The 13,385-nt window shown below is 44.2% G+C and overlaps 1 protein-coding gene across 1 annotated transcript in view; it reads left to right on the forward strand.

Annotated features, from left to right (window-relative positions):
* Window positions 1–13,385, forward strand: part of tenm1 (teneurin transmembrane protein 1) — a gene marked incomplete at its 5' end in the record, with an annotated part of 159,791 nt that overhangs the window by 77,891 nt on the left and 68,515 nt on the right. The window contains 4 exons of the mRNA XM_084549760.1: window positions 484–686; window positions 3,035–3,242; window positions 9,240–9,341; window positions 12,126–12,320. Of these exons, the coding sequence (XP_084405886.1) occupies window positions 484–686; window positions 3,035–3,242; window positions 9,240–9,341; window positions 12,126–12,320 (708 nt within the window). The remainder of the gene's footprint in view (window positions 1–483; window positions 687–3,034; window positions 3,243–9,239; window positions 9,342–12,125; window positions 12,321–13,385) is intronic.

Consider the following 13,385-nt stretch of genomic DNA (forward strand, 5'->3'; position numbering starts at 1 on the left):
CTCAAGACACTATCTGTGCGCCGCGACGCTGTTTGTGAATGCATGCGTGCATGTGTGCCCCTGCCCTCGTCACTATTTCTCATCCACTGCTCCGTCTCTCCTTTCACACACATGCTAACACGCACACACACACGCTCTTTTTTTTCTTGTTAGAAGATGCTAATATAGCGCACGACAAAGCCCCGGTAGACAGCTCTCAGACAAAACACTTCTTTTCTAAAGCAGTTCGTCTTTATGCAGAGCCTATCCAAAGGACTGCCAAAGCACGGTCTGTTGAAAAGCTGGATTTTCACCAGTGCTCAGTCATTCCTTATTTCCATTCAGCCTCACTTCATTATACAGCCGCTGATCACGCTGATGTTTGAGGACATCAGGTGGGTTATTAATTGTTCCCGCTGATACTGAATACGACTCCCCGTCCATTGTGATAAATCTGCAGTACGTGGCTTAACAGTATCACCCGTCTGTGGCTTTTACCTGCAGAGAAATGGGTGAGAGGCCGGGCCATCGACCGTGGCGAGGTCGACGTTGGAACTCAGCAGAGCCAGGCGATCCCGCCGGGACTTTTCTGGAGGTTCCATATGATTGTGCATCATCCAACCTACATCAAGTTCAATCTCTCTCTCTCACACAACGCACTGCTGGGGGTCTATGGACGCAGGAACATACCGCCTACACACACTCAGGTAAAGAAGGCTTCTGTTGTAGCATGCTGTTCGCCCAGATGGGCTTGTTTGCTTCAACTACCACATATCACATCCACTCGAATGCACCATTTTTTTTTTTCTTTCTGTTTTTGTCTTTTCTTCCACACTAGGTGTTTTCGGTTTTGGCCCTGCATTTAGCATTTACTTAGTGATGTATTCGTGCCTAGCTCCAGATCTTGTGATAGGATATTTTAAACACACAGATAACACCTAAGATGTTTCTGGAAGGGCCTGAATTTAGACGTCACAGAAAGAATGCACAGTACGAAGATCGATTAATGTAATGCAGTGCAACATTTCACAAGCAGAACTTCCAACTGCAAACCTCAAACTGTTAAATTTAGTAACGTGCCATGCTAAGTTGGGCTCGAGCTGATTGGCGTCTGACTGAGTCAGTCACACTACGGCAAATGCAAATGGCAGAAAGGAGCAACTGACACTGCATGATGTCTTTGAATATTAATGTGCCTTGCTATAGCCAGAATCTGTGACTTCAGTTCAGGGGCCACTGTGTGGAGCTCACACTGAACGAAATACAAAATCCGTATTTGCTATTGTCCACTGACAATTACAAGTTTTTTTCAAACAAGATGGCTGTGTCCTATATAACAGCATTACTGTAAAATATTTAAATCTGGAATTGCACTTGCAGTTTTATTGGTAACTTAATTACAAATATGTTAACACTTGCCTGAATGGACATTCTTAATTTTATTTATTATATCCATGAGAGTAAACAGCTTTTCTTAATGACAGTATGCAGTATACTTATGGCTAAATAGGCACATTTGAGCATGTTAATCTTCAGAAATGTTCTCTCTGCTGCACTGAGAGTATAACCAAGGTGTGCTGTTACAACCCTGTATGAAATTAGTGTTAGCAAAGAATTACTTAATTCGAAAATCTAATCTAATATAGCTGTTCATCTGCAAATGTATTTTCTTTTGTGCGTTCGCTGTAAACCAGACATGGATTATATGGTATTATTGTTATTTTTATTACCATTATAATAAACAGACACGTGGATTATTTCTGTTCTGCCGTCTACAGTTTGATTGCCTATAGATTTGCTATAGTACGGTGGAAGGAAGGTGGAAGCTGCAAATCACTTTCCCGATTCAGATCTTTTTTTTTTTCATGAAAATTCATGAAATGCTGATTTGCAGGCAGACAGGTGTCCATAAACTGTATTTATACATGTTTTGTCAGGCAAATTTGTGAGAACAAAACAACAAACGGATCGATATCTCAGTGCAGCAGAGCGTGAATTTACGCCTGTTTATCAGGTAGCATTTTTGAGAACAACTCATAGTTTTATAACGGTTGTGATAAACAGACAAACAGAAAACATGTAAATGAGAACAATTAAATAGTGAGTTTAGCCGTGTTAAAACACAGTGTGCGAGAGTTTTCGCTTGCTCACTTTCAGTAAACTAATTGGGTTCTGCTTCCACCAAGTGTAGGATGTGACGGAAAACGTTGCTATTTGCCAACTATGAAGTGAAAGGAAGAACGGATTATCCCCTCGTGGACAGAGATCATTCCAAAACTGACTTGTTGATGTGGATTGTTGTTGCAAGGAAAGCAATGGCTCCTGTGTTCCAGGCACACTCCCAGAAACAACACAAACACACATATAGTATGCTGTACACAATGTAGAGCAGCGTTACGCCATGCAGGAGACCCGTATACAGACGGAAATACAACACACACCGAGTCATCTGCTTTTTAACATCAGTGCGCCCCTGCTCTCTGCATGAAGAGGTCTAATTAGCTGTTTTTGACACTAGTGTGACACACAGCCCTCAGGGGGAATAAGACTCAGCAAGTGCTTGCTAGTTCAAGGAGGTTTGAGGATGGATCGGAAAGGCGGTAGAGACGAGGGTGGTGGGGAAAGCTAAAGAGGGTGAGAAAGAAGCACGGAGCGGTTTAGACGGAAGAAATAATAGTCTGTTCCATTGACAACCTGGGTGGTAAAGTCTGCCCGTGCTATTAACAGCATGTCAAATTGTTGAGCCAACTGCTGTAGAACATGTCTGGCAGAGGACTGAGATGGCGGAAATGAGTGTTTCCCTTCTCTTCTCTGGATTTTGATTTCACATCTGATATGCGCATGCAATGCAGTTTCCCAGCTTCTTGTGTGCAGGAGGTTTTCTAACAGCATTCAGTTCATTTTCACACAAATCATCCCAAGAACAGCCACACGCCACCGCACCAGGCTTGGCTTGCAAATGCCTGTTGCATTTATGCACTTTTTGCGGATTCCCGCCTCGCTCATTCCAATCGGATGATCCTGCAGTCTGAATGTGTTACTGTTTTGTGTTCAGTTCGACTTCGTGAAGCTGCTGGACGGGAAGGCCCTGCCCAGGTCCTTGACTGATCCCGTCTCAACCGCCAAAGCTCCCAAAGGTCTGCTGCTGAGCGGCCTCCAGGAAACGGGCTTCATCGAGTACATGGACCCTGGTACCTGGCATCTGGCACTCTACAATGACGGACGCAACCTGGAGCAAGTGGTGCTCCACAGCACTCCCATAGGTGAGGAGGTGTGAGTGGTTGAAACTGGAAGCTTGTTTTCCTGCTTGTTCACATTAAGTTTTAGTGAATATTTGTGTTATTTGTAAAATTATACTCACTGGGCACTAGTGGTTGTACAGACTCGTCGACTAGTCGGTTTGTCGACTTAATCCCCCTTGACATTAACAACACGGACACCTCTGCTGAGACAGGTAAGAAGCTTAGTGGGTCATTGCTGCAAAAAAAAAAAGCAGCGATTCATAAAGTGTGTGGAAATACTTCACTAAAAATTAATCTCCTGCTGCCGTGACATGCGAAATATGTAAGTCACTCCTGAAATACAACGAAAGTACCACTGCAATGCACACTCGTCTGAAAAAGGCATCCGCTAACGCTAGCAGAGGAACGGTCCAAATCCTCTCGACAGCAGTCAATTAACGACTTCACCAAACGCCCTGCGGTAGCAGAGGGATGGCGGCAGCAAATCAACAATTTGCTGGTGAATTTCATTGTCAAAGTTATTAGACCTTTAGCTGCGGTACACAGTGAAGGCTTCAGAGAAATGCTGCATTATTTTTAACCCAGCTCCACTATCCCATCTTTCAACAAGCCGTGGAATACTATTAAATGCTATTGATGGTGCTGATTTACACAGGCTGTACATATCTGCAGTGCACAGTATGTAACACATGAGCTGTCTGTTCTCAGCATAATGTATTCAGGTCAAGAATATAGATTGTTGCAAAGCATTACTTTCTACTCTGTTTTTATTAGTGATGCCATCAGCGATGCATAATAGTCGACTTCAAAAGATCTGAACTTGTGCAGCACCTACTTGGGTCATTATTTGTTACACCTGTCAGCCATTCACATGGAGACATCTAGGCATGTAGACATAGTCAAGAGTATGTGGTGAAGTTCAAACTGTGAATCACAGTGGGGAAGGAAGGTAATTTAAGTGTCCTTAAACGTGGCATGGTTGCTGGTGCCAGTCAGGCTGGTATTTCACTAACTAGTATTTCAGAAACTGCTGATCTACAGGGATTTTCACACACACAACCATCTCTAGGGTTTACAGAAAGTGGTCTGAAAAGGAGGAAATATACAGTGAGCGGCAGTTCTCTGAGCAAAAAATGCCTCGTCCATGCCAGAGGTCAGAGGAGATTGGCCTGACTGGTTAGAGCTGATAGAAAGGCAACAACAACTCAAATAACAGCTTATTACGAACGAGATAGCACCGCAGCGCGTTGAACCTTGAAGCTACAGCGGCAGAAGACCACACCGAGTGCCACTCCTGTCGGCTCGGAACGGCTACAATTCACAAGGGATTACTAAAATTCGATAATAGAAGGCTTGAAAAACGTTTGATCTGATGAGTCTTGATTTCGGCTATAACATTTGAACGGTAGGGTCAGGATGTGCCGCAAACAAAATGAAAACCTGGGCCTTTCCCGCCATGTATTAACCAAGGTTGTAGAGGGGATATTTTTGTATCACACTTATGTCCCTTTAGTACCAACTGTGTATTAAATGCCACTGCCCACCTGAATATTGTTCCTGACCATGTCCATCCCTTTATGACCGCAGTGTCTTGGCTACTTCCATAACACGCTACGTCAAAAACCTCTCAAACTGGTTTCTTTAATAAGACGATGTGTTAACTGTACTCAAATGGCCCCCAGTCTCCAGATTCCAGTCCATCAGGGCACCTTTGGGATGAGATAGAACGGGAGATTCACATCATGGACGTGCAGCCGACAAATTTGCAGCAACTCATGTTCCTATGAACCGAACTGTCTAAGGAATGTTTCCAGCACCTTGTTGAATCCATGCCACATATAATTGAGGCTGTCCTGCGGACAAAGGGAGCTTTAACCTGATACTAGCAAAGTGTACCTAATTGACTAACCGGCCGGTGAGTGTATATTGCTTTCTTGCTTCACCCTCTTGTTCCGACTCCAGTTTTATCTGTTGGTTTGCAGAAACATAAGGACGAGGCCAAGAGTGGTTTGGAACTCATTGACATTTGAAGGGAACTTTTCCTATTATAAGAGTGAGCTTGGCATGGCAAGAGACAGCCGTTAGAAAGGGGAGGACAGCTCCTGTAGTAATGACGGGGCTTGCTAACTGCAGCTCATTGCTATGACACACACGGATGGCAGTGTAAATTGAAGGATGTGAATAATGCAAGAGTACGCGGCTGAATATAGACAAGAGGATAATTACCAGGGCAGTTTCTTCACTCCCCTTTGTCCAGTAGTCCTTAAGAGAATACGGTTTTGAAATAACCACAAAAAGGTGTTGGGAAATGTGGCAGCACAGTAACATCATGGGGGAACATGGTCATTTATACGTGGCAGACGGTAACACACCTGCAGTGTGCGATGAACAAATATTATGAGCAGAACTACTCCATTAGATTTTTTTTTTTTCGCCCCTTGATAATCTGGCTCCATAAGTTTTTATGTCATTTAGGAAATGATCAGAAACATTTCAGCTGTCTCGAAGCTTTTAAGTTAAATATGTGTATCAGCCTCTTGTCAGCCAATCAGTAAACAGCTCCATAGAGCCAAGACATAGCACTGAAGACATCTTTTATCGTCATATTGACAGAGTCCTTTTTATAATGACTGGCAGCATGCGACAGCTAAACACAGATTTTATTTCAGAGCTGTCAAACATTTGCTGACACGTGTGCTGTCTGTAAAGTCTGGAATAGACCAGACCTCTTTTTATTTTTTTATTTTTTTCGAGTCACATATTTTGAGCTAAACAGGAAACCTTTCTCTTGCTGCTTTTTTTTTTCTTTTTTTTTCGCCCATTGCTACTCTTCAATAATCAAACCAGACGCAACAGATGGCCGCGGAATCGCAGCCTTTATTCTGCCACGGTTTTTCAAAAATAATTAATCAAGCGATTTATCTTTGAAAGGTTGGGGGGGGGGGGAAATATTAATGGATTGATGTCAGAGTTCACTTCACTGTCCATTTGCACGTCTAACGAGGGTTACGAGCAGACGCTTGCGTTGTTTCGGAGGCAGATAATCAAAACCATCGAGCCACAGTGCAGTGACTTCTCATAAGAGACACAGTACGCCGTAGCCCCCGAGAGTGGAGCTCTATGCAGAGATGATGGAGAAATGAGATGATCTCTGTCGGGAAATTGAGCTTTTCCTCGGCAAATTGTAACTGGATACGGCGACGAAAGCGAGAGTATAAATAAGAGAAAAGAAAAAGGGCCGTCGTGAAAAAAATAAATAAATAAAATGAAATAAAATCAATACAGCGCAGGGGTATGAAATGATACCGGTCGCAGTGCATGAAAAGCATGCATTCTCTTGAAACGTGCTTCTGTGTTAAAACATGTTTGCACTTGTAACAAGGTGTGTGGTTACACGTGACAGGTAAACGGCGTCGCGAATGATCACAAAACTCGCCGTCTTGATAAAAGTGAAAAGAAGAGAGAAGTGAGTCGGGGCGGGACATTCAAAATCCAACGTTTCGTCAGTCAAAAGGCACGTTCTTCAGTCATTCACCCACAGACACACTGTCTCAGTTGCATCTAACTCGAGGCTGCTGCTGAGCCGTACACAATACTGTTGGTATAAATGCTCATATAGATGCTATATACTAATATATGCCTGTGTGCCTTGACAGTATCCTCTGCTGTCATTTTCCAGTGATTCCATGACTACCGCGGATAAATAAGGCGCATGTAAATGTAAAAAGGAAAGAAAAAATGTGATAGACCATCTGGTGATTTCAAAATAGATATCATTATGTGATTCAAAATGCAATTTCACACATTTTTCGTTACTAAAAAATGTCATCTCATGCAAATAAAGCCCCTGTTTTTCCCCCTCCTCCTCCGCCGCCGTCAACTTTCGCATGCAATCCGCGAAAGCCTCGGCTCAAATGAATCCTGCCACCTCCACTCCGGCATCATCTTCTTTAAACGTGCTCGGGCAGAGATTGCGGCGCTTCCTGCAGTGCTATTAATTATGCATAATTGCTATACTTCACCTGCCGTCACACGTCCCCTCGCTATATTATAGTTTTCTCGCAGTGGCCAACGACGCGTGAGGAATTGTCGTATCGATACCTAGGACTTCTAACAATATGGATGATAAACAACAAAAAAAAAAAAAAGATGGCTCGCTTGCGGCTGGATACTTCTAGTTAGCTGAGCAGCCATTTGGTTTTTTTCATAAATTCATAAAGCCCAAGGGTCATAAAGCATGGCTGAAATTTTACGGGCTCATAAAGTACAATTGGAATGCTTATTTGACCAATCAGATCACTTGGCTGGAAGCACCCATTTTATAATAGCATTTAACTTCAATAACTTATGGCATGAGTGATTTCTAACAGGAAAGGGTTTAGTCAGTGGAAAGAACAGAGTGGGTGTCTCACACACGTGTGCACACACACACACACACACACACACGCATGCACACAGTGTACTGTAACAAATAGAGACATGGCTCTTCATACATTACCTCTTAATTGCCTGGAGATTTTTATGGTTGAGACATTGACCTGAAAGATACAGAGCTTATATCACTGTTATGACCCTGCTTCTTACAGCCCGGCGAGCTTTCAGCCGCGCCGCTCGTCACCGCTGGATTTAAAGGAACTCTGCGACCTTGCAGATGAGTTTTTGTTCATTGCATGTGTCAGGTGCCAGATACTGGAATTTGTGTATGCAAAGCTTTTTTAAAAAAAAAAAAAAAAAAAATAGAGAGACACATATGGAGAAACATTTGTGAGTCCTCCTGACTATGCGGGTGAAACGATGATTGCCACTCCTTCTCTCCATCAGTGTGACGATGACAGGTGATGGAGGTGAAAATGACTTTGGTTTCTGTGCTGATGCGCTGCTGTGGAGGATAACGTCGCGCTGCCGGCTACTGGCAGGGCCTGTCTCATTAGCATGTGTCACACGCGCCTCAAGGCGGGTGTCACATAATAACTTTGCGCGCACGTGTTTGTAAATGTGTGCGTGTGTGTGTGCGCGCGAGCGAGCCTCGCCACTGAAGGATTTGTCATCCGTGCTCCCTGAACAGAGCGAGCCGGGGGACTGCAGTGGTTTGACTCAAGAGTCGATCCCTGTTCTGAGGCGCGGAGCAGGACGGCCCAGGGTCAAATAAAGGATGACATCCCTGACACCCAGTTTAATTACTCTATCTAGCTCGGATGGAGCTCGCCCTGGCACAAGACAACCAGCCGCACGGTTGAAATCCCCAACCCTGCCAGCCGCTGGGTACTTCTTCACCAGAATCTTCCATCTTGAGCAGAGCTGACAGAGCTCAGCAGGCTTATATAATGCTCTAAAAGCATAAAAGTGCTCTCTCTCTTTATCTATCCTTGCCATGCCGCCTGTACCCGGAGAACGAGATCCGACATGATGGACATATCAATGGGAGAAAAGGAGAACAGTAAAAGGAAGGCAGCTAATTGAACTCCGATTGAGGAATATGATGAAACTCGTATAGCCTACAGAAGAATATGATGAAACACACGAATCCAGATGAGACGGAGCACCGGCAGGAGCAAGCGTCACGTTGATCTTTGCCATGCCCGGAGTGTATCCGCTGTCGTGACGCGGTATAACCCGGTTCCCCCGCTAACTTCTGCTCTCGCAATGTCAAATTTTATGTTGTCCAATCTCGTTCCAAACTGCGCCCTTGTAAACAGTTTGTTGATTAAGCCTTGATGTTTGTAAATTTGCGTGCAGTGTGTTTCCAACCTGTAATGCAGTATAATGTGCTTAGTGCTACTGAGTGTAAGTGAGTGCTTGGCCGGTCCCCAGAGAGTGATAGCAGCTGGATCAGACTAATCTAATATAGCCCCTGTGTCTGGGGAGCCATCCATTGCTTATCAGATCTCTCATTCAATAACACAGGGCTATGCCAGCTTATGGAGTTACATGTGGAATATTTTCAAGTTCTGCCTTTTTTCCCCCCCCTCTGTCTTTTTTTTTGTGTGTGTGTGTGTGTGTGTGTGCGCGGTCATACAGACTCAATGGACGGTTGCTCCACAGACTGTAACGGAAATGGAGAGTGCGTGGCCGGACACTGCCACTGCTTCGCTGGATTCTTGGGTCCTGACTGTGCCAAAGGTAGGAAATATCTATTCGAAGATAAGGCTGGTGTTATGTTATGTAGCTTTTCTTTTTTGTTGCCGAGAAACTTCACGGAAAACCCACTCCCATGCCTTCAACATTTTTGTGGGAGAATGTGGTGGATCTGCAGGGCCAATCATATCGCTTTATTAAGTGCTGATGGACAGAAGAGTAACAGCGACGTGGTCATCTGAGCGAATTTATTTACAATACAATGGCTCTGATTGGTTGTTGGACTGTCCAATGGCATTTAGAGGCTAGAACAACAAAGTTAAGTGTTGGCAATTTCTCAAACAGGAGAATATATTGTATATAATATATTGTCATGATGATTTACTGCGACCTCCCCCTCCATCAGTTTTGATTGACCTTTGACGCAGTTTTCTGTTAATTAAAACTCCCTCCTTGTTCACCTCTGATTCATGTGTCACGTGCCATTTTGCAGCTCTGAGAACAGGCTTCGCATTTTCATTCATCAACTTTTTAACTTCAAGTCTGTTTGTGTTGCTAAACGTTACTCAGTGAAAGGATGTTTCACGTTAAAAGCCTCCTGGTGGCTCCGTGGGCAACCCCCTCCCGTCGTTTGCGGTACACTTTTATTGTGAAATGTCTGCAGGAAGTGCCGAGATTGGTTGACACCTATTACCCTGAGTACCCAAAGGGAATTTTTACCGTTTATTTGTTCCTGCTTGCCATACCACGGACTGTAATTTGAGACAATAATTGTTGTCTGTTGATAAGACAGCATACAGTCTGTGTCACATGTTTCAGTTCAATTTTGTCGACCAACTGCTACATTTACATGGACTCTGGTATTCCTCAAATTATCAGAATAAAAATTTGCCAGTGGTTCTCAACTGGTCTGGCTTCAAGACCGACCATCACCCCTCAATGACAAGCTGTGACCCAAATCAAAGACAATTTTCAACCTCTCAAATTTACTGAATAAAAAGATTGTGCGAGTTGAACCGGCGATAGTAGAACAGAATATCACAGTATGAAAACACAAAAAAAAACAAAGTGGCAATGCTAGAGAGGGAACTATTCCCTTTTACGCTCAATTAGCTGCATTTTAATTGAAACCAAAACTCTTCATTTCAGTGACTTCAGCCTTTTTTAACAGACTCAACAGAGCTTTCCAAAATACAAAAGTCCAACTACTGAGAAATATATAATCTGCATCTTGCCTGTGTTTTGCCAAATTAGCACATCTAAACAAACTTTGCGGATCTTCTTCTGTGGTGTGAAATGGCAGGTGTCACCCACCACCTACTGCCACCTACTGTTAAGGAGTGTGAATCGATGACACTGTTTTTCTTTGGGGGGGGCCAGGCAAAGGCCCGCGTCCCATTGAAAACAGTCCTGCCTCCCGCTTTAGACACATGTTTGTCCGACACGGGGTAAACATCAGGTGATGTGATGAGTTTCTGGGAAGTACAGAAACATGGCGGTAGCAAAACTACGAGTTAACGGAACGGTGTAGGCATGAAAAACATGGAGCCGTCTTGGTCCACCTTGATCAATTCAGCGTTATAAAGTTAGAGGGGAAAACAAATTCTTCTTTTGTTATGTTTCTGGCAGAATCGACTCTCCACAGCGGGTTGAAGCACTTTCAGCGTGTCGGACAAGGTATACCGGGGTGAATGTTTGAACATCTTAGCATTTTATTCGACATAAACAGTTGTAAACATGTAAACATAGCAACTGATGCATTTTTAAACAATTATAGCACTAAGGGATAAAGGCTAAAACTTGGAACGAATGCATCCTTTCACTGCAATCTTTTCATATATTCACAGCTTCTCCTTTGTCTTTTATTTATTCTCTCTCCATCCCTTTGCTTTTTCCTGGCCTTACGCCATTTCCTATGTCTGCTCCTCCATGTCTTTCCCTGAGCGAGTCCGTCCTCGTAAAAATTATTGTAGTTGTATCTGTCTCATTGTGTAGAAACAGGTGATATGATATCGCATCCAATGATTTATTTACGCTCATCATTTATTCATGCCCCCCTCTCATCGTTTGCTCATTTGCCTGTGCTACAATATTCTGGGTTTGAAAAGTTAGACAGCAAGTTTTAGCAAGAGTTGTTCAAAGTGAAGTGTGAATTTATTACGGAGTGTTAGATTTGACAAAGGATCAAGCAAATACATAACGCGTGCCCGCTCACATGAACGCACGGGGCCTTCAGCGCAAATTATCCCGGCAAAAAGGCGGATGGCTCTGGATCATCTTGCTGCCACATTTGAAGTCCCGAGCTGTACCTGTCAGCGTGTCGTTAGACCCTCGCTGACTTTATTCTACCTGACTGTCATTACATTAGCCACACAGCTCTCCATCTCCGCATGGCGATAGCTGCGCTTTCCAACCTCATTCTATAAACCCCTAATGCTCTCTTTCCTAATCTTCCGTTTTCACGATTGTTTTCACGCCCTGTTCAGAACGAGTGGGGTGACGTTGGGAGGATTTTCTACAATTCCTGGGTTGCCGTGGTAGCCAGGCTCAGGTGGTGCTTGAGTAAATTGAAACAGCGTGAGGGATAAGCTGGAGTGTGTGTGCGTGTGTGTAGGTGCGCACGAGAGTGAGTGTGTGCGTGAGAGAGAAAGACGGGGCGACAGAGGTTGCTTGAGGATTTGCTGAATCCGCGCACTAGCCGAGATAAGAGAGCGCAGCCCCACTCGCGGCAGGTTACCGCGGTCTCCCGGCTAATATACTGCAGCACTGTGTGTTTGCATGGGCGTACTATTGAGTATGTGAGTGTAATCTGTGTTTGTCCCGTTGCAGATTCGTGCCCCGTGCTGTGCAGCGGCAACGGCGTGTATGAGAAAGGAAGGTGTGTGTGCCTGGCAGGGTGGAAGGGGGCAGAGTGTAACGTGGAGGAAGGTCAGTGTATCGATCCCACCTGCTCCAACCATGGCTCCTGCATCCAGGGTATCTGCATATGCAGTCCTGCCTACAAGGGTGTTAACTGTGAACAAGGTAAGAAGTTTTATCCGTCCAGAAGTAATGATACATGCCTTTTTACTGTGATCAGCAAAAACGGCTCCGCTTCCGTGCATTTAAGTCAATGACTTTGCTATTTTTAAAGAAGGTAAGCATTTAATTTAACGCTGCACTAATCAATAGTCTTCTATTGACACAGGATCAAATGACTGTGTGTAATTTAACAGGGCTCCCTCCCGGTGACACATCCACGGAGACTTGACTTCGGAGAACTTCTCTCTCTGCAGAGCATTTTAACCCGTTTCAATTATGTCAGTTTTGGAAATCGGTTGAAGTTTCCCATGCACAAATATTTTGTTGGTGTGGAATCGGAACGGATTACTCTTTGGCAAAGATCGGCCGGGCCAATCAAATCATCTGGGTGGGCTTTATGTGGTAATGAAACAAATGTTCAAATTGCTCTGATTGGTTGTGGGGCTTTCCGATTCCGTCCAGAGGTATTTATTTCTCTGCATCTGTTGAAACACGCCCCATTCTGAAGTCCAAAAAAACTTGAGTCTGGTAACATCAGTGTTACTAGACTCAAGAACTGAATCTGTCTTGACTCTTGCCCACATAACAGCTGTAGCAGCAAACAGCCTGCAAACAGTCAGTGGTGTTCTCAGCATGCACGCTGCACCAAATGACAGGCAGACGGAGTTAGAAACTAGGTGGTGGAAAAAGTGCAGTGTTTAGCAACTACAAGGCAAGACCAAACAGTGTCATATCATTTGATTTATGCGAAGGAAGTAGACAGAAAACACGACTCGCAAGCACTCAAAGAATGATAATACAATAACAAGCAGTTGTTTGTTAACTTCGTAAATTTATAGGGTTTTGGTTTTAGCTTTGTTCAGCGGCCCCTAAGGTCCGGTGACGAACCTTATTCCGGCGTTCATTAAATGTAGACCCGCTGATCAGTATGATTCAGGAGAGGCCAGGTCTGTACAGGGGCACGGTGCATGTGTCAATTGGCCATTGGCTGTAGTCTTTGCAATGTGTTCAAGTTCAACTTTTGACCCAGACACATTCAACCTGAGGTGTCGTCACAGTCGGCCCCCG

Source organism: Chelon labrosus, assembly GCF_963514085.1.
Source record: "Chelon labrosus genome assembly, chromosome: 8".
Lineage (NCBI taxonomy): Eukaryota > Metazoa > Chordata > Actinopteri > Mugiliformes > Mugilidae > Chelon > Chelon labrosus.